The 21,404-nt window shown below is 48.2% G+C and overlaps 1 protein-coding gene across 1 annotated transcript in view; it reads left to right on the top strand.

Annotated features, from left to right (window-relative positions):
• Positions 1-4,695: 4,695 nt before the first annotated feature.
• The window catches only part of LOC142565958 (uncharacterized), a 47,085-nt gene continuing 30,376 nt past the window's right edge, over positions 4,696-21,404 (top strand). The window contains exons 1-4 of the mRNA XM_075676595.1: positions 4,696-4,922; positions 18,823-18,945; positions 19,840-19,914; positions 21,263-21,379. Coding sequence (XP_075532710.1) covers positions 4,836-4,922; positions 18,823-18,945; positions 19,840-19,914; positions 21,263-21,379 — 402 coding nt within the window. The 5' untranslated portion in view covers positions 4,696-4,835. The remainder of the gene's footprint in view (positions 4,923-18,822; positions 18,946-19,839; positions 19,915-21,262; positions 21,380-21,404) is intronic.

Here is a 21,404-nt window from a genome sequence, read left to right as displayed (position 1 = left end):
AACAGAATGGGGAGCACCGTGTTTATACGGAACAGTGAATCGCAGACCACGCTGTGTACGATTTTCAAGGAAGCTGAACAGCTACATTGGTAAATTCGTGCACAAGCTTGCGTTCATTAGGTGTGTAATTTAGCATCTCTTCGTAAGCGGCCATTGCGAAACTTTTGCGTCGTGCTGGTCACCTTGAGTGAATGAGCATATACACATACATAGTCACGTATACTGTACATACCTGCCAGCCTGTTAACGTTAAAATTCGTAAAGATGTCGCGGCCATGACAAGGAAGGAGGCGGGGGGGGGGTCGCACGCATTTTCTGAAAGTTTACCATGAACACACACCTTTTGTGGGCTGAAAACATCCTTTATTTAGTGGATATAGCTATTATGAACAGCAGATTGTGAAAATAAATGCATTGTATTTACATAACAGTGACTCTTTCAACGACATTGTCGTTGCCGATTTCACCACTTTCAGGGATATGTCTGAATAAACTTGTTCAAAGTATAACCGCCTGATGACGGAGGTCATGAGGTTGGCACAGGTATCATGGACCGCCCCATATTTCGACACATTTGAGACTTTTTCGCGAATGGGATGTATTTTTCGTAAAACTTGACGAAACATTCGTAAAATCGCAGAACGAGCCCAAATTGGTACACATTACGAAAAAAAGAAAGTCGCAGTTTCGCCCGAAAGGCAAAGCATCGATTGCAATAATAATTTAGTAGACAACTATACAAAGTAAGGATAGTAGTTTTATCGGCCATATAATCTTGTAACCATTCGCTTACTAACTATATTAACAAGCATGCTTTCACGCGCGTCCAAGCAAACATGAACAAATCTCTTTCGATGACCGCGCACACTCGCTGTCAAAACTCTGGAGTGAGAAAGCACGGCAGCGGCAGAAAGCGAATCGACCTTCGTGCTGCCTCTCACTTCAACGCGAACTAAGCGACGAGAACACAGCGCACACGAAGCTATCAGCACGCGGCCCGCTCTGTCCCCATTGCAGATCACTTTCAAGATAAAGCCCGCACGGCCACGCCATACGCAGCGGTCACAGTGGCCGCTGAGCCACCATCGTCGGCTGTTGTGCCCGGCGGTCCTTCAGAGCGGGGGATGCCACCCTGGCGACATGCAGTTGTCACGCCTCATCGTTCACTTCAAGGCAGCTCGCTTGAAGATAGCAACGTCGTCTCTCCTGACCGTCACAAAGAGCCCATCAAGGCCGTTATGGTCGGCCGTTCACTCCGCGACAAAACTCCGGTTACGGATGAAGCAATTATGGGAAACGAGCCCACGGCCTTGTCAAATGGGATGTTGAACTTCCCCACCGGAGATGAGGTCCGTGCATGCAAGGCTACGATTCCTCACACCTATCTCGCGCACGAATTGGCACGACCACGCTGGAGACGGAGTCAGCGTACCATCCCAGTTCCCCTTTTGTGCCCAGTGATGTGCGTATGTTTCGACAAAACTCCCACCGGAAGGAAAGGGCAACAAACCTCTGAATTGGTGGGACCTGAGGTCATCGGTCTCCTGACGCCGGATTGTAGGAAGCGACTGAACAATGACGACGCAGGGCATAAAAAGCGGATCCGGCCAGACGGCTGTGGAAGAGAGAGGGGGGACGCTCGAAAACAGTGAGACACTCGGACATGCAAAGACGTTACCATAGCGCGCTCCGATAGTCGGAACCGTATTGTAAAACTCAACCATGTATTTCTTTTTAATATAAACCTTTTTTTTTCATTCTCTTAAACGTCGCTCGGAACCTTTCTCCCCCGCACCTGGCACAGCACCATCCATGCAAACTTCGTTCGCCGCACGGATCCCCGACTTTACAACACGGCTCACCCTCGCACGCTTTCACTCTCACATACAGCATACGGCGCGCGGCGACGATGTTATCACGCTTAAACTTTATACGGAACGTCACGGGAACGCCGACTGTGATGACGACGACGGAAATGCACCTGGAGTATCAATATAATTGCTATCGCTATAAAATTCGGGAGTTGGCAGGTACGCACATACATCATCATCATCATCATCATCATCATCATCATCATCATCATCATCATCTTTTATGTCCACTGCAGGACGAATTTAACTTGCGCCTGCGAATTTCCTAATTTATTCACCTCACCTAATTTTCTGCCGTCCTCGACAGCGCTTCCCTTCTTTTGGAACCTATTCTGTAACGCTAATGACCGGTCCACCGGTTATCTAACCTACGCATTACATGGCTTGCCCAGCTCCATTTTTCCTTTTAATTTCAATCAGAATCAAACGCGGCTATCCGCGTTTGCTCTCCGATACACACCGCTCTCTTCCTGTCTCTTAACGTTACGCCTAACATTCTTTGTTTCATCGCTCTTTGCACGACGCTTGGCACAATAAGCATGCTGCCGCAGCTTTCCGGCGTTGAGGCTGCCTTTCTCTGAAGGGCAGCGCGTGGTGCGAACGTTTTAGAGCGCAGCTCTTTGGCGTCCGTTCCTGGGTTTCGCGTCGTCGTCGGCGTTGTCGTCGGCCTCGTAACCAGCTCCGCCCCCCTTTCATCCCCCCAGCGCTAGCAGCGACCGACTGATACCGCTGGATGCCGCTGACGCCGCTAGAGAGTCAAGATAACGTGACTGCATAGAACGCCGTCGCCGCCATGCAGAAAGAGGAGGAAAGGGTCCCCCCCCCCCCTGTTCTTGTGTGGCGAATAGGGTGCTCTTCAGTTGCCGACGCGCCGGTTATTTCACGTAGGCCCCGGCACGTCGACGAATACGTGACCACCTTCCCACGGCTAGACCTGGTTCTTAGCGCTGCGGAAGCGAGGGTATCATATTGTTTGTGTCGGCATCGGCGGCGTTGTCCCTGAAACCAACTCCGCAGCTGGGGTTGACTCACTATCGGCGTCAGCGGCATCAGTCAGTCGCTGCTATCTCTTCCCTCCTCCCTTTATCGTGTTGTCCGCTTGCTGCGCGCGCTTCTGCCCCCATCGTTTGCCGCTGGGTGTACACGCCGCCCCCCTCCCCCATCTTCCTGCGAGTCTCGGGTTGTCAAAGCGCCGGCTCGAACTTAATTCCTTTCTTCGCTCCTCCTCCAATGCAACCCCTGTGCGGTGGCAATCAGAGAGCCAGATCGGTGGCGGCGGATCTGTATATGTGCACCGCCCGAGCCGAAATTGCCGCTGCCGTTCGCCCTGTGCGGTGGCAATCAGAGAGCCAGATCGGTGGCGGCGGATCTGTATATGTGCACCGCCCGAGCCGAAATTGCCGCTGCCATTCGCCACTGCGAAATTATCTGCCAGTTCTTTCTGAGCCATGAGCGAGACGACCGATGGAAGTCCTCCGTCTGCTGCTGCTGCTGCTGCTGCTGCTAAACGAGCTGCCAGAGCAGAGGCCCAGCGCCGTCGCCGTCAGAATCCAGAGGTGCGTGCCGCCGAAGCAGAAGCTTACCGTCGCCGCCGTCGAGATGATCCAGGAGTACGGGAAATATAAAAAAAAAATTCTGTGATAGCGCATACATGTGTTGCTCGATTTCTTTGCCTCAATCTATCGAAAAGGTGAAACAGCTTATTTGCTGCGCTCAAATTTCGCATTAGGAAGTAACGTAATCGTCGGTAATTTTTTATGTTCTTGCTGCAGAGGGGCTCAGGTTCTGCGCCGCCTTGGCTGCTGATCCTCGCAGCGCGTTGTGTGCGAATGGCTCACTGGCGCCTGCGATTCAAGCGCGTGCCAGTCATGTTCGCAATTTATAGTCGCAACGGGACGCAGAAGAGCGTACGGGAAGTAGACATTCGTGGCAGCCTCGCTTCTGCCTGACACTAGCAATTCTTTCATGCCAGTCTTCGCCTTCGTTTTTCCGCCTCTGTTAACATCAGCAGTTGTTTGCACCATCTTAGGCCTCCAACGTCACACGTTGATGTGAACAAATGCTTCATAGGATTTTCTTCACGAGGATTAGAGGAATGGGAACTCGTCTGATTATCACCAAGCGTGTCCTTGAGGGTCCAAAATTTTATCTTGCGGCTTAGAACACTCACATTGCCCTGCAAAACCCAAGCAAAGAAAACCAAAATCAAACTAAAATCAAATATATGAATAGCCATCACAAAATACTTATTGAAGAGTTATATATAGAAATAGTGCATCCATAGCCAATGCAGTCGGCCCCCCGTACAAAAGAATCCAAGCAGAGCTCCGGTTTTGCGGACGCGCCGTACAACTTCGGCTATTTCTTGCATACGAAACCGCGTGCGTCCGCTATTTCTGGATTTCTCAGTTCTTAGATGTGTCGTATAAGGATTATTATTCCAACAAGCTCCTGGAAGCCGACCGGAAGCAGTATTTGTCAATGCGATGAGGTCGATTGCGTCTGCACAAGCTGATGTCAGAGGCTCACATGTATGCGTGGTCGGGCGAGGTTACTGCCCCCGGCCGGCAGCGTCGACACGCTGTCGGGGAAGCGCGCGTCCCGAGTCGGCCGTCACAGAGGCCTGTGGCGGAGGCTGCATCGGCGGGCGTGTCACCCCGCGGATGCTGGCGCGCTCTTGCGAACGCTCGCAGCCGCGCGCCGGCTCTTCGCCGCGGAGAGCTCCCGGCGGCCATGGCTGCCGCCACATGTACGGGGGACTGTCGCTATTTCGAGCGCTGGCCACGTGGCCCGGGCCGTTGCCTAAATTTGGCGGCTGGGCCCAGTTTCAGACTGGCAGCGACCCGAGAGGAGCGGCTGCGACCCCGGGGGTTCCTACTCGTAAGTTGCCAGCAGCCCAATCACAACAACCGCGTGTTGTTGACCCGCTGGACCCGCGGCAGGTGGCCGCCGCATCCCGGAGCCATGGCGAGCAGCGCGTCCACCACCACCACCATCAGCAGCATCGCGGTGCAGTCGGGCAATACCCGGCTGGTGATAGCCCTCCTGCAGGTGAGCCGCCCCTGTCGCCGGCACGCTGACACGCGCTGCGCTGCCGGCCGATGGACCTTGACACCTCTCGCTGGCCGCCGCCGCGCGCTCGACGCGCTCTTGAACTTGAGGACGCCGAAGCCGTGGGGCGATCGGAAGCTTGTGTTAATCAGGGCGCGCTGATCTACAACTCTGTCGGCCGATCCGTTCAGCGCATCAATTAAGACGTAGCTGTGGCACGCGCGCGTCCGACGTATAGGCTGACTGTGCGCGGTAGGCGGACTGCTGGTCGAAACCAGAGCGGGAGCCATTGTGCTGCCGTGCGTGTACGCTCGTTCGTACGAGAAGTGGCATAAAAAATAATAATGGCCGGCTGCGTTGGAAGCGAGCCAGATGTGCGGAGTCTTTCTCCCGCGAATACACGTGTGAGCCTTCCTTGCCGGGCCGGTTGCACGCGAGTGTCCATGGCTGAAGCCATCAGTAATCCTCCGGCCGACTACTGCGCGTAGGGACATCGACCGCTGGCATAGTTGCTACTGTTATCTCGAGGAAGTGATGGGTGCAGCACGACGGAATGCACATGACTGATTCACATTTCCCATGTTTAGCAAGCGTTTACGGCTGGCTCGTGTTACACAAACATTTTGGTCTGAGTAAGCATATTAACAACAAAAACTCCCTATAGAAGAGTATCAGAAGCAACTAAATGTAGAAAAATGCGGAAACAAAACATTTGGTAATACCTTGAGGAGAGAGAAAAGGAGCTGTTTCGTAGACGGTGCAGGTATACACGAACAATACAGCAGTCAAATGCGCAGTTTTATAGCTTACTACATGTAACATCTGACTGAGTTCAAATTCCGCTTACCGTTCTTGAATGTACAATGGACATTGTGCAGATATGTGTACGTGTTTCCTGGTAGAATTAACAAATTGCAGTGCTGGCGCATGTATGTATAGTGCGGGACAGTTCAAAGCAACAAACTTTGCACCCATTCAGACCTTGTGGGACGAAAGAGCATCAAAAGTGTTTGGGACGCTGCTGTTGTGCCTGATTGTGCTATGCGCAGCCCAACAGGTTGAGCAAGTCTTCTATTTCATTTTTTTTTTCAGGGAGGGCGAATTGTAGAATAATAGGAAGGGAAGTGTAACAGAAACAAGTGCGCGCTCCGTAACCTATACCGTCGCTTCGATACGCAAAACTTTATGCACTGAACGCACAATTGCTTAGCAGTATAAGATAGCCTCACGAGCCACGCCAGCTTCCAGAGATGGCATAAAGCAAAATAAGCCGGGGCCAGAAGTCTGCTTGTGGTCCGTGCTGACGACGTTCTTCTGTTTATATACTGAGGGAGAAGAGCGCAAACAGGATGCTGAGGTCGCCAAGAAAGTTCGCCCCGTCGGCGTCTGACCTGCTTGCCGTCCCGCCTGCGTTTCCGCTCTTCTCCAGTCGGTTTACGCGAACGTCAAGACAAACGGCGCGCACGTCCCACAAAAGATTTAGAAACTGTGCGCGGTGGCAACAGCACGTGCCAGATATGTTCTGCTGTACTGTCTGCCCGATTAAAATAACGATTGCTTGAGGTGTGAGGTTCTTGTTGAATGACAAGGAGGGGGGGATAGGCATGCTTTCTTTTTTTTTTTCACGCGGCCATTCTACACAAGTTTGACCATGACACAACCGTGCACTATACTTGGAAGTTGCTCTTATACCATGAATGTATAGCGGCGAGGACCGTTGCGACCGTAACATCGCCTATTTCTTTGTTTTCTTCGGATTTCTTTTGTTTTCTTTCAATCTTTTCGTTTTCTCGCTGTAGTGAAACAACGCATACAGTTGCTCACATAACTTTTTTTTCAAATTTCATGCCATAATGAAAAGCTGTATTGCCCCGGGTATGAAGCGTCAAGGGTATGAAGAATCACGCATTAATTAATTAATTAATTAATTAATTACGTGTCCCAAAACTTCTGCGCTGTTCCGTAAGAACTTGCCCAAATTAAGAGCCTCTCGGCCAGGCATCCTGTGCCGTGAAGCTCTGTCGCAATAAAGACCCCTGTTACAATAAAGCACGCACTGTGACTATCTGGACGTTTTTCATAAGCAGCGCAGCCTCTCTCACTAACGGTTGACGAACGCACCAATGTAATCCGCATATTAAGGACGTTTTATTATAGCGTCACTGAAAAGCATACGCAATAGATGTATTAGTAGAGTGTGCGTACAGAGTATACGTATAGAGTATAGAGTAAACGTACAGATGGTATTAGTTGATAACATCAAAACCGATAAATGCGGATTTCCGCTTGCGACGTCTCACTCCCATAGGCCGACTTAAGACTGTTTTCGATGCTTAGGGGCATCTTCTGTAAACAAAGTCCGGCTGCCGACCGCGTACTTACTTGGTTGATTGCTTTGTTCATCCGTAGGCACTAATTCTAGAGTATTTAAGATGAGCCCCTTCTTCGTCGACCAGAGGCAGGCGTCTCCCAAGCGGGGAAGCGCAAAGCGGCACCCTATTTCTGACTGCTGCGAGGCGCCGCGCGGCGTGGGATGGTGCGAGGGGCGTGTTTTGTTTTCTTTATTTTTGTCCTTTCCTATTTCTTTTACCATGTGTAGGCTTAAGAAGCGACGGCCGCAGGGCGCTTTTCATCTCTGCATCCGCATCATTTGACCCGGCAGACATGTGTCGCAATGCACGTCACAAAGTGCGATAGTTATTTAAAACAGTACATCAGCTGACTGTTTGATCACAGACCTGTGAGCAGGCATCCGTTCTTTCAAGGTTCAAGGCAACCATTACCCAAGGACTTATCCGTGCCGTTGTATTCTAGTTAAGAGCACGAGCCTGAAAATATCGGTCGTCAAAGTTGGCGCCCAACCAAGCTCATTACGCAACCGAGCGTGCCGCCGGCGCTGGCGAGGCGGAGGACGGCAAGGTGCCAGTGCTGTCGCGGGCTGCCGTATTCCGGCGCTCCGAAACTGACAGTGGCTTCCCTTCCGATCGCCTGAGAGAGAACAGGAATAAACGCGGCTGGCTCGCGCGCGCTTTCATCCAATCGAGACAGGAGAGGAGGGGTGTGTAACCTTGAGGTAGGTTTAGCGCTTTAGACTGCGTAATTGGCCGAACTGAGCGACACATCTGGGGGCGGCCGGACGTCTGGAAGCGCGCGTAATTACAGGAATTACACCGTCAAAGCTGCGCCGCGAATGAGACGCAGCCTCGCATTGCTTCTCAGGTAAGCTTACCTTGTAGACACGGGCTCCGTGACCTAACTCATAAGTGCCAGCGTACACTCCTTATACACTTCTGATGTAACTAGTCAATGGGGGGAGGCGGCTTATATAGTACCAATAATTACATTCGTACAGCAACATAGTCCATTACGCCACTGAAGTTACCGGTATTCCAAGCAGGGGTCAAAGAAACAGTTCCGAACTTCGCTCTGAATGTTGTTTCATCATCATGCGTCAGATTAGAAGAGAGCGCGCCTTCCTGGCGACCAGTCCTCATTCTTGTGTTGTAGACTGCCAGGTTGGAACTGGTCCGTCTCCGCTTGGCGCTTTCCTTTCTCATTATAGATGAGAGATATAGCTATTTTAAGCAGGAAGAGCGAAAGCTTGCCCCATCCAGGAGGAAAAGCCGACGGCTGCATTCACAATGTGAAACTAAGTAGACGAACAGAAACCCGATGGAAAACGAGGAAAGACAAGCCGCGGTGCAGCGGGATAGCAAGCATTTCAAAGGGCATCGCTATAAAAATAGGAATAAAAAAAAAAGAACTCAAAGAAAAGGAAGATAAAGTTAGAGAGAAAAAAAAAACGTAGATTTCTTGTTCTGCAACGTACTGGCTGCGATGGATGTGTAAACTAACGGTTCAATTATTGAAGTAGCAAGTTACATTAATAATGATTAGGTATACGTTACGATGAACAAGCTAATCAAATAATTACACCAGCACTCTCATTTAATTTAAGCTAGCCAAATCGTGACACCAGTGCAAGCTTCAAGATATCAATGCCAGACATGTGCCGCGAAATACACGGAATGCGTCATCATTTCGCATAATACAGTCTTCGATTGCCTGTTATTTTATACACTACGCCAGTGACACTAAATTTCAGAAGGTTCGTTTTGTATAACAAGAGACAAAACAATGTGCAAATTATATATGTTAACTGAAGTGGCTGAACAGGAGAGATTTTCTCCTTTGTTAGTGCTTAGAAAGAGAACGCATGGTAAGTGCACAGCAATATCACACTCCTTCAATGCGTTGAATGAGCAAGGTGCAGGGGGTAGGGGAGGGCGGGGGTTGGGGAAGGAGGAGATTCATAGTTTTGTTATATGGTTTGATACTTTCCACTTTTGAGTTCTGTCTGGTGCAGTATGTTGGGTACGTAACGATAAACAATGTTGAAGGAAATGAAAAATTCGCGATTTGCGACAAATAAGTAATTTACGCGAATAGCAACAACTGGAAAGAAAGAAAGACATGAACAAAAGGGTTTCGCCCATGTCTGTAATTCTTTATTTATGTCCATTCGCACGCTAGCTGGCTTCGATGGGTCACTACTCTAGAGTCAGTGACTCTAAACGACTCGCCCAAGCATTCAGTTTATCAAACTGGAGACTTTTCGCATTGCGAAAGAAGCAGACAGCTACTGTTATTGTGGAGTCAGGGACCGCTACAAGGCACATACAAATTGTGGCCGAGTCGCAGATCATAGTTCTGGCTGGGCCGTTTCTTGACTGAGCCGAAAGTGGTTACGGAAACAATAAATAATATATTTAGTATTCTGCTGAAACTGGATGCGTGAGCGCTCCTTGGTAGGTGACGCAACGCTGTCGAACCCCTCTGTTGGCATCGCCTGACTCGGCTCGTCAGTATCGACAGCACTGCATAATGGCGTGTAAAGAACAAGATGTAGCCTTGCATCATTTGCACTGGCTGGCACATGGCAGGTCTCGTGCACCAGACAGGACGTTCACGCCGACTATGCGTCGTGACGCAGCACAGAGAGCTGGGCAAAAGCACCGCGGCCGTCTTCAAAAGCGTGACCTCAACGTCTTTGACACTAAGAAGCAGCTCACAGATAACGGGCGTGAAGTAACGCGCGAAATCCTAGAACCAGAACATTTCAGTGGAGACGCAAACGCGAATAACATGATAAAACTTTATTCAAAAGCAGGGTTTTCAATAGAACGACATTACAGTCAGCGTGCACATGCCTTATATAAATGGGAAGTGGTTGCTTTAAGAGACCGCAGTACCACTCCGCCAGTCTTTCCGCACTATTACTTTCGGCTCGCAATACTGCCCTGCCATGGTCTTATAGCTCACCGGACTCAACTTTCAACAGTGCGTTGATATAGCCAGCGAATTCTTCGCCGACCACCTTGCACGCGGAAAGCAACGCTCGCTCACCCACCGAAGCGGAACCGGAAGGCGGATTCACTTTTTGGCAAGGCTACACGCGCGAAAGTGAACGGCGCACAGGAGCCATGATCCCTGGCTTAGCACGTCGAGCATGAGCGGCCCAGGCGCAAGAACGCTGGCCCCAAAGGTGTTGATTAAAGATCAATTGTCCCTATGAACATCCATCGGCAGCCACTTGTTCTTGAACATTCAGCAGCGATTGAACAGTCAACTGTCGCTGACCAGCAACAGGCGTTGATGTGCAGCTCTTCTGAAAAGAAACAGTGTAACCGCGCGCGACATTAACTGAGTCCGGTTACATCCTCAAAGCCCAAAAGCGCAGTGTAGGCAAAGGCAGTGGGTATTGTTACCCTTTGCCTTTTCAAACTCTCATCTTCATCCTGCAGAGCTTTCTACCACCAGGATTTCTGCAATACGACGGAGCCGCTACTTAGCACCACGTATATTCCTAGTAACTTCGTTTTTCTTGACAAAGACTGTACGTTTCTTTCTTCGTGTTTCTCTCTTCGCTGTTTCACGCGCAGGTGTCTCAGCTTCTTCGCGTGTCATCCATTCGCAAATGGGCCTCCTGTGCTTCTTCGTTGCAATTTTTATGAACCTTGCCAAATTTACAAGGATAAGTGATAGCCCGCTTCACGTCTTCTTATTGCATTCTTAAGAGATACTGGTTTGATGCACATGTGGTGAAATGCCGTAGTGATATTGTAAGAGATGCTCGGGCGGAGCAATTGCCGGCCTTGACCGGCAGGATAGACCCGCCTGTCGCTACAACTCAGCACCACCACCACCGCCACCACCGCCACCACCGCCACCACCGCCACCACCGCCACTACCACCAGTTGACATAACCGTGTACAATTTTTTTCCACAGCTTTATTACTGGAATTGTAACTGTAGCACCACCCTCGGTGGCTCTTTAGTTATGGAGTTCTGTCGTTAAGCACCAGGTCGCGAGTGTAGCCTTGAGTGCCCACCTTATACACCTAAAGTAAAAGTCCATGTACAAAATAAGAATCCTTCCCGCTCAATTATATCCCTTCCCCTTCATGCATAGTTGGAGACAGGCCGATTCCGATTATAACGTGTACTGAAGAGAAATAATGTTTATCTATCTTGCGTGCATTTCTTTGGCGCTGCGCACCCACTATCAGGTCACGAACGGCGTGCGTGTATCAGCGCGACATATTGTTCCCGACATGAAAGCAGCGTGCGTAGAGTGTTAAATGAAGGAAGCATACCCAATATTGATGAAGATTATTGTTGGAGGGCAAGATAAGCACCAAAGGGCTTGAAGAGTTCTTGCAGTGTATAGGTATAGAGCGCCGCTCGGACCACTGACGAGGCGCGAAAGAGAAGCAACGTGGAAGAGAATCCCTCTACAATGTCCCGGCAAAGTCTTGTTTAGTAGATATTTTCGTCTGTCACAAATTTGTTTTACTACGTTATCGTGTAGGCAATACATTTATATAAAAAATCTAATACACAAGTTAACAAACTTGTAATAAGATTGACCATCGTGCACAATGCAGTCCTTCAGGTTAATGCCTGGGGCCGTATTTTGCAACGCTCATTTTCATTTGTTATTATTTCTGCCTTTCGTCCTTGGGCGGCACGAAGCCATGTCCCCGCCATCACCGGGATCGGACGCTTGGCGCGACTGATGATCAGAAATGAATGGAATCGGAGGATAATTATCCTCGACTTCACAAAATCCTTCGTACGCTCGAACGTCGTTAGCAGCCAATCATCGCAGCAGAAAAAAAGGGATCCAATAATGGTAACCATCTCTTGCGACAAAAAAACTGGGACGAAAAAACTGCCATGCTCGCACAGCGTCCTTTCCTTTTTTCTTTCGTAAGAACTCTTTGCCATTGGCCGACCACAGTCGTTAACATTAACGTTCGTTGTCGCTATTCGCTGACGCCTGCTATTACGAACAGCTCTAAAGCATAGGGGCTGTTTTCGTGACGTCCATCCTCTAGTTATTGTTACTGAGGTGTGCCTTACTGAAATCATGGAAACAGCATTTTTGTTGACATTAATTCTTCTACCCATCATTAAAGAGCACTCATAATAGGACGGCAAAAGACCGCGTTATGCTTTTATCAAATTTTTAGTTGTTTTGTATGTTCCCATGAAAAAATTGGAGCACGTGGACGGACGTCTACCGTGATATTACTTGTCAAAATGTACGTTGTTTTCCGATGTAATGGCATGCGCTAAAAATGCACTACAGTATTTTACGAAGAAAATCAGGTTTCAAGTGAACATCTAGTGTGTGTGTGTGTGTGTGTGTGTGTGTGTGTGTGTGTGAAGCGCGAACGTTTAACGGAAACACATAAAGAGGAAGACACGAGGATTAGCGCTTCGTCTCTTCTTTTTTCTGTGTCTCCGTCAAACGTTCGTGCCTCACACTAAAATGATGCAACAACAACTAGCACAATCAATTACGCTATTGAGTTGCACCTCAGCATTGACCTATTTTCTAGTTACGTCCACTTGAGTTCGAAGGTTATTCGATCCATTTCTTCTGATGTAGCAACATTGGTGGCAATGCATTTAGAGCAGTGTATGCCTGTGTCGACATTATCATGCACTTTATTCCCTCTCTCTCTCTCTCTCTCTCTACGGCACTTGTATGTGCACTTTTACGCTGTCATGTAGAAGAGGGCGCCATGCAGATGTGTGTCGGACACGAGCCACCGTTCTAAATTCCGGGGGATTTCCAGCGGGCCCCTAGATCCACGAAAAAATCGAGGCCGCCGCTACTGTCGTGCTTTCAGCCCTTCACTCGAACGCGGGATAACCTCAAGACCGCGGTATCTTAAGGAGATCGCAATATGCGGTGAAATGGCTCGAAATAACTGCAACAGATTAGGGGCACCGTGCACGCGTGGGACCGCTGGGTGCGAGCAAGTAGAACGACGAACAGAAAGATGTAACGAAAAAGAAGGAACCGAGAGAAGCAGAAGGGTAAACAAGCTTCAGCCTGCTGCTTTTACAATTAAACAAGGTCGTGCGAAAGGCGTACGAGCCTTGCCGCCTGGAACAGGGCGCGGGGCGTATTTAGATGTTTATTTAATGGCGAGAAAACAAGACTAAAAGAGGGTCAGGTCGCTGCTAAACGAAAACTCTGGCTGGGGCAGCGTGCCAGCTCATCCGTAAGACCAGCCCATGCTTATTCGGTGTAAGCGCAGGAATGGTGGAGAGGGGGAAGTGCTAGGAATACTTGTTTACACTGCACAGACACGGCGGGAAAGCTTTGTGCAATGGGCACAGTTTGTTTTGTCGAAGTCATCACATTAATGTATTCGCACGTTTTATAAAAAGAAATACATTAATTTGCCTCTCTTGTCCTTGTTACGGCTACAACATAAAATTTGCTTTCGATAATTAAAGTGTATGTTCTTTCAGTAAATATTTCTCTCTATAATTCAGGTGTTTCTTTGTATTGGTCCCCGATGATGCAGCTTAATCGGTTGTTCAAAATGAAAATATAGTTCTAGCGCCTTTTGTCTCGTTACCTAGATCACCTATAAACCAGCGGGTCACGCAGTTGCGGCACAGCTTTTACCATCCGTAAGCGAATACATGCGAAATACAGAAATGTTCTCTTAGGGAGTCGCTGAATAAGTGTGAATAAAAAACAATTCGGTCGAATCCATCTCGCGATGACTGTCGACGATAATTTGTTCAGCATTGAATTAGTATAGCGACACAGCGTAAAGCCACCGTCAAACGATTTACGTACGAGTCGTGTACTGCAGCCGGATTCCTCTTTCGCGCTTCCCTGAGAACACTCGGCGCCATCTGGCATCACGGCGGCGCAGCCTGCGCGTGGCCTCCGAAATCTGTGGCGCGCTGGTGCGTGCGAACGCTGAGAAACGCGTCATGCGGCGACCGGGCTCCTCTGTCACCGCTTCTTTCTGGACACGCTGCACCATCTAGTGGCGTTGACCTAAATACTACGCTCATGGCTTCCGAGACTAGAAGCGTGGCGAGCCAGTGCCCGTGAACGCTGAGAACTGTTCCCTCTCTTGCCGGACATCCATTGGCACATACCCAGTGACCCAAGTTGGCGAGAGGTTCATTGAAGAGCGGCAAATACCCCTTGCGTTCATGGTGCAGCTCGCTAAAGCGTTAGCGTGATAGAGGTTAATCGAAAAGCGGCACGTAGCCACTGCAATTGCGGCGCAGCCTGCTAAGGTATCGGGTTGCTGTCCTTGAGAAACCCTCGTGACGTGGGCTCAGTTCCACTCAGAATAGGATAAATTTAAGGGATCGTTTAATGCGTTAGCATTCGTAAGGTCACTCGCTTTTCGGGAGTTATCCATGTTTGTATAAGCATAACTGGCATGTTGGCATCAAAGAGGTTCATTGAAGACAAGCACATGCCGGCTGAAAGATACTCAGTGCTCCAAGTCGGCGTGAATGAGTTTCATTGAAGAGCAGTACTTACCCTGTCCGCCGTCTGCAGTGACCCATGTCGTCGTGAAAGAGGTTCGCTGAAGATGAGCACATATGTACACATTGCCACATACTCAGTGACCCAAGTTGGTCCAATGGTTGGTTTCAAACCCTGTACCCTCAGCACAGCATCCCTATGTGCTACCTATTCGACCGCAGGATAGCCAGTGACCCAGGTAGTCGGGAAAACGGTCAGATACACACGTACAAGCCCAGCCCCCGGAAAGTGCGTGAAGTACCCTAAGAAGGCATAACGCATAAGGCTAACGCAGAAGGCTAACCCCCTGAAAGTACCTCCGTGAAGTTCCCCAAAAATTAAATTCTGGGGCTTTACGTACCAAAAACCACGATATGATTATGAGGCGCGCCGTAGCGGAGGACTACGGACTAATTTTGACCACCTGGGGTACCTTAACGTGCACCTAACTCTCGGTACCATGGGCATTTTTGCATTTCGCCCCTATTTAAATGAGGATACCGTGGCCTGGATTCGGCCCCGTGATCTCGGGCTTCCGAAAGAACGCTAATCGCAATGAAAAGTAAAAAAAAAAACGAAAAATTGGTGTATAAAGCTTACAACCCTGTAACAAATTGCCACGAAGACAGCCATGAGAATTCAGTAAACCACAATTGATATATTGTTTAATACACACTAATTAACAATAATAGCTCAATGCTTACGTGAAATACTTCACTTATGAAAAAGAAGAATATGGAGAACAGAAAGGCTCTGTATGTTCTTAGTAACAACTATATGAAGAAAAGACACGATGGAGCTAGAGAAAGCATAGGGGGAACTCGCTTTTTGTTGGATTAGCTGTGGAAGTGTTCGCCAGCGCCACTCACGGCCATGGCGGCGGGGGTGGGACATCCTTTCATCCCTTCACATTTTTCACTTATGAGTTTTGCAATAGCTCAATTCGCAAAATAAAGGCCCGCACTGGTGTGAGATATATCACGATTGTTCTAATAAACTTAACTCTTAAACTTCGTAACCTGTAAGACTGAACAATACTTGTTGGAGGGTCCTCGGCTCGCAACATAGTGCAAATCTTTGGTTGAAGCAACTTCCGTATAGGTACTCTACATGATATGTGGGAACGGCATGGTGTTCAGGACTCTGGACGTTTAGGAAGGAGGTGGGCCGTCTTCCCCTGAAGTTTTTTAGGCATGTGGACTTATGTTGTGATTGGTAACCTTAACGAGACCTATTTGATAACGTTGTGTCGGGGGCCTGGGCGGGCTGACTCGGCAACGCGCGGGATGGATCACAAGCTTCGGGCTTGTGTTCTCTTCCGTCTTTCTGTGCGAATCGTCTTTTTCACCCGTCTCGCACTGCGCTTCTGAATGACGATGAACTGAACGGCATACCTATAGTTTTTTCCTTTATTAATGTTCCTCAAGTGAGGCGCCTGAGCGAGGCAATTGACGTTATGTCTTGCGAGGCTAGATCCGGCTGCAACCAACATCCTCCTCCTCCTCAGCTTCATATGCGTATCGTTTATAGAAGTGCGATATTTGCTTCAGTTGAGCGGTTACAGATTTGCAAGTATGATGGTTCATTTTCTTTAAAGGAGCTCTACTTTTGTCGACCTTGCCAAAAAGAAATGCAAAAAGCAAGGGCCTGCACAAAAGTACCTGCTCCCAGTAACATTTAAACTTTACCTTCAAATGCAAAGAAAATGATAATAATAGTAAGATAATGTCGTTTTTAGCAGTTTCTGAATTTTTTTGTGTACCAATTCCTTCCTCTCGATTCTGTGCCACTCTTATCACCCATCGTTCATGTCCGGCTGATCCCACCAACGCGGGCGGAGTGTTGCCCTGACCACTGACGAACCGCGACCGATGTCTACATTTGTATGTAAGGGGAGGAGAGGTTAAAATCGTAAGCGTAAGCGGACATTTAGTTGTGTTTAGTTTGTTAAGCTGCCAATGTAAAAAGAAAAAGAGCGCTTAGGCAGGCGCCATAGAAATAAGGCTATCATGAACGCTGCTGGGAGGCTAGACAACAAACAATCAAGCGATTTAATTGAGTGTACCACTTTTAACTAACGCAAAAAAATTCATTCAGCTGTTGGTTTGAAGTTCGCCTTGTCTACTTCGTTTGTCTTTTTTCCATATCCAACTTATCCCGCTCACATTGTAACGCACAACCAACTATCAGCACGTTTATCCTCGCTAACTTTTTGTAGAATAGCACTTGCAACCAGAGCACCACCAATGTAGCCAATTATTTATTTTTTAGCATTGTTGATGAGTTTTAAAACATATATTCACCCGCCGTGATGGCCTAGCGGCTACGGTGTTGCGCTGCTAAGCACGAGGTCGCGGCGGCCGCATTTCGATCGGGGTGTAATGCAACAACGCCCATGTACCGTGCATTGGTGGCACGTTAATCATCTCCTGGTGGCCAGAATTAATCTGGAGTCCTTCACTACGGCGGTCCTCGTAATCAAATCGTGATGTAGGAACGTAAAACCCCAGCATTCAAAACATATATTCAATTGAAAGAGAGAAAGAGAAAGCAAGGAACAAGCTGGCAACTGCTATCGGAAGGAATGAGATGATAGGAAGGAGGTGACAGGAACATAAAATTGGAAGATTGAAGGGAAGGAAACAGGAAAGAAAGAACGAGATGACAGATCACAAAGGCTAACATAAAACAATGAAGATTAAAGGACATCAGTAGAAACAGGAAAAAAGAAAGAAACACCGCAGGTCGGGCTATTAAAAGAATCTTAAAAATTATTATAAATATTGGCAGAGGCCATAACCTACATTATAGCAGTTTACTTGCGCCCTTGGACTGCACAAACTGCGCAGTGATATGTTACTTTTACAATGCATGCCCGAGGGTCCACTTTGGACATGACCACTGTGGGCATTAAACATGGGCTATCACTGCAGCGTCGGTGATATAAACCTGGGGTGGTATTCTCGGACGATTACTTTCGGGGTACTTTCACTTTCGCGAGATATGACTAGCGCCGAGCGCATCGGCATCTACGGGCGACAGCATTCCTGGCACAGTGCCAAGCGCGCTGTCTTAACACAGCGCCAGGAACGCTGTCGCCCGCGAACGCCGATGTGTCCGGCGCTAGTCCCGCGAAATCTGTCGAAAGTAAAAGTATCCTCGAAAGCAATCGTCCGAGAATACCACCCTCGGAGTGTCTGAAGGACTCCGGCCAGTTGCCTGCTCGGCTGTCGCAGGGAAAGCCTCCATTGGCTTAGTGGGAAGGCCGGGAGTGTGCAGCGAGAAGAGGCACTCGGAAGTTCCAGTCTCCGGGCATATCCACAACAGATGGTTAACTTCCGATCTTTAAGCGAGCGCAGTGAATTCATTTCCAACGCACACGCACACCTCAATACCTCGGCGCTCATTCCCTTCTCCAGTCACGCCCTCCATCCCTTTCGTATTTTTTTCTTTAATCTTTTCGATCCCTTATTTCGTTTTCCAGTACAAGGTAGCCTATCGGAGATATTCTCTTCTTAACCTCAATGTCTTTTGCTTCCTCCTCTCTCTCTTTCTCTCTCTCGCCTCCTGTCCTGCTTCGAAGAGTCTCTACTGAGCCTTTGTTGTAACGTTTCTGCAATGAATAGTGAAGACGTTACATTTTCACTTTGTCCCTCTGAGTAAACACTGGCATGGGACTCTCACCTCAGTACAAGCGTTGGCGTGTTTGACGAGTCACATCTGTTGCATGTATGAGACGCATCTTTGAGTGGACATGTGCACGGTACACATTTCAACAAACTCCACTTTTACGTCACCGCCGTGATCACTACTGTTCATGCGCGATTGTTGGCTGCGTGAGCACTCAGAATCTGGTGCCTTTATCATTGTTCTGGAGCGAAGAAAGAATGCTATTCCCCCCCCCCCCCCCCCATGTGCTGTGAGTTATCGAATTCGCTTTCAAGCTGCGAGGGCTGCAAGAGCTCGGGGCCCCAGCTGTGTGGGTCGCGCGGCTTCTCTAACACTTGCCTGCCGTCTAAAGTGAGGTGAACGGCGCAGTCTGGCGACGTCCTGGAGCTGCGCATCCAGGAGTTGTCGCCGGAGATGAGCGACGTGGGAAGCAACTACGAAGAGGCGCTCCACCTACAGCAGCAGCACCAGCAGGTCCTTCAGAAGCTACAGGTACGTTTTTATCAGGGAACACATGGTGCCACCATTTCAGGCTCTAACAGCGCACCAGTGTTGACCAAACTGTGGGTCATTACCTCCAGGGGAGGTAGTGACCCACAGCGCTACATTTAGAGGATGTCCGCGTTGCAGCCGCGTAAATATGTGCTGTGAACTCAGAGTACCAAAGTTCAGTCTAACAAAAACTGAAGGAAGAATTCACCTGGTGTTTTAAAATACTGCTCTAAGCAAAACCCGCTCTTGTGAGTCATTTGGCGGTGTCGTCCTCACTGTCATACGATTTCTCTCTCTCTTTTTTACTCGTTTTGCGATGGTTTCAACCCACCTAATTTATCCTTAAAATAGTTTGCAAGTTGAAAAATAAACTTCACTTCTTCGCATTTCTTTTAATTGACTAAAACCATGATTGTTGTGCCCTTATGAGACAGGCATTCAAGCAGGTCGCGATGCGATAGCCCACATTCTTTGGCGCTTGCTGGGCAAGAAAGTATAAGGAAGGCATGGAACCTTCTGCTGTAAAACGCCCAAAGGACGGTGTTACGGACAATCTGCAAGCATGGAAAGAGCCGTACAAGTTTTTATGTAGCAGTGATAGAAAGCGGTAAGTCGTGCGGTGCCCACAAAAGTAAACTTTTGCAAACCGAGGTAATGGCACCAGAGCCCACTCTCCAGAAGTAAATTTGTCCATAGGAAAGCATTGTACGAACAGGCAATCAATGACGCCTCTTAGGACGCGACACTGTGTAGGAAAAAGTGAACCTTGTGACGTCAGTTTGGTTGCAGGTGACGCGTAGGAGCAACATTACAGTTCTTCTAGTTAACAAATCAGCATGAACACCTACTTCATTGATGGCCCCCCGCTTTTTCTTGTATTCACTACGTATGCAGAACAAGCAGAGCCCCGTCGAGGAGCTGCTGAGCCAAGCGGATGAGCTGATCGCAAACCAAAAGCCCAAAGCACAGGTAAGGCATTGATCAGGGAGCTGAAGTGGTGCTGCTTTTCGGCGTTACTAGAGACGTTGACAATAGACAGTTCGAACTGTAGGAGCATGTTCTTGCTCTTTCTTTTTCCTCTTGTATTGCGATGGGTGATGGTTTATTCGGAGCACAGCTCTCTGATAACCCTCTACTTCATTTTATTTGCATGTGTCATGGTAGAGATTTGGCGACAGGCGTTGATGTTCCAGATAACTGTGGAAAAAAGAAAAGGACTCATAATAAGTTTTACCTGGAACATCAGTGCATCTCTCCACAGTTTTTTGGAGATTTATTTCTCGAAACTGTTCCTAAGTACAGGATTTCTACTAAAGTGATATTACTTCACTCCTGCTCAGCTTCAATTACGCAACTGGACTATGTGCACTAAAAGGGAAAATTACGAATCTTTATTAGTGAAACTTGGTTAAATAGCTAACACCACACAGCGATATATTGTGTTGGTAATGTCTACTTGCATTAGTATAGCAGCTTATCTGACAGGATTGTGCTAGTTACTACTTCTGAATTGTTATAAGTCATTTTTCACTAAAAAATTACTATAATAAACTCTACGGCGAACTAATGTATTTATTTCACTTGAAGAAAAGTTAAGGACCAAAGCAATGGAGAAATGGAAAATATGAAAAATTAAACGACAAAAAGGCACCCCCAATACACTATTCTGATATTTTATGACTTGAATATTGTGTTTCTACCCCACCATTGTGAATGTTTTAGCGGCCACAAAGCTACGGGAGGAAACCTTCTGCTTCTCGAACAAGAATAGATTACAGAGGGGACTGTTTGCTGTTGTCAACTGGGTACTTTTTCTTGTCATAGAGGTTACCAATGGCGTACTCCATTTATATTTACAGAACTGATCTAAAGTGATTCACCTTCAAATATTTTTCTCATACCCCGACCTGACGGTCGGAGTATGAGAAAAATGTTTGAAGAAGAAATTGCAGCGAAGAATTGTGAAGGTTGGGCACCAAATATTAGCCTGAGCTCTCAAATTTGACACACTTTCCGGCGTGTTATCAGAACAGGCATATCGAATTGACTAGTGGCAGGCGTCCTAAAAATGGGCAGCATGGCTTTGTATCTGCGAGCATACACGAATATACGTCCTCTACGAATGTTAAATCAGTGCTCGGAGCTAAAAGAAAGAGAGGGAAAGAAAGGAGGTATGGTCGTTTCATGTACAACTTTTTCATGTACAACGAGAAACGTTTCATGTACAACTTTTTGAGAAACTGTGCGACGTAGCAGAGGTAAAAATAAAAATAAAAAAATAAAAATAATCAAATGGCCCTTTCTCTCCGCTTCCCAGGTGTACTCAGCTATGGCACACAACCTTGGCCTGGCGTGGAAGAACCTGAACGCCCAGTTGGAGCACCGAAGTATCGTGCTGGAGACCGCCGTACAATACCACGCCGCGGCCAAGAAGGTGGGTAGGCGTCCCTGCCGTCGGC

Source organism: Dermacentor variabilis, unplaced genomic scaffold, assembly GCF_050947875.1.
Source record: "Dermacentor variabilis isolate Ectoservices unplaced genomic scaffold, ASM5094787v1 scaffold_12, whole genome shotgun sequence".
Taxonomy (NCBI): Eukaryota; Metazoa; Arthropoda; class Arachnida; order Ixodida; family Ixodidae; genus Dermacentor; species Dermacentor variabilis.
This window is presented reverse-complemented; position numbering and strand designations above follow the sequence as displayed.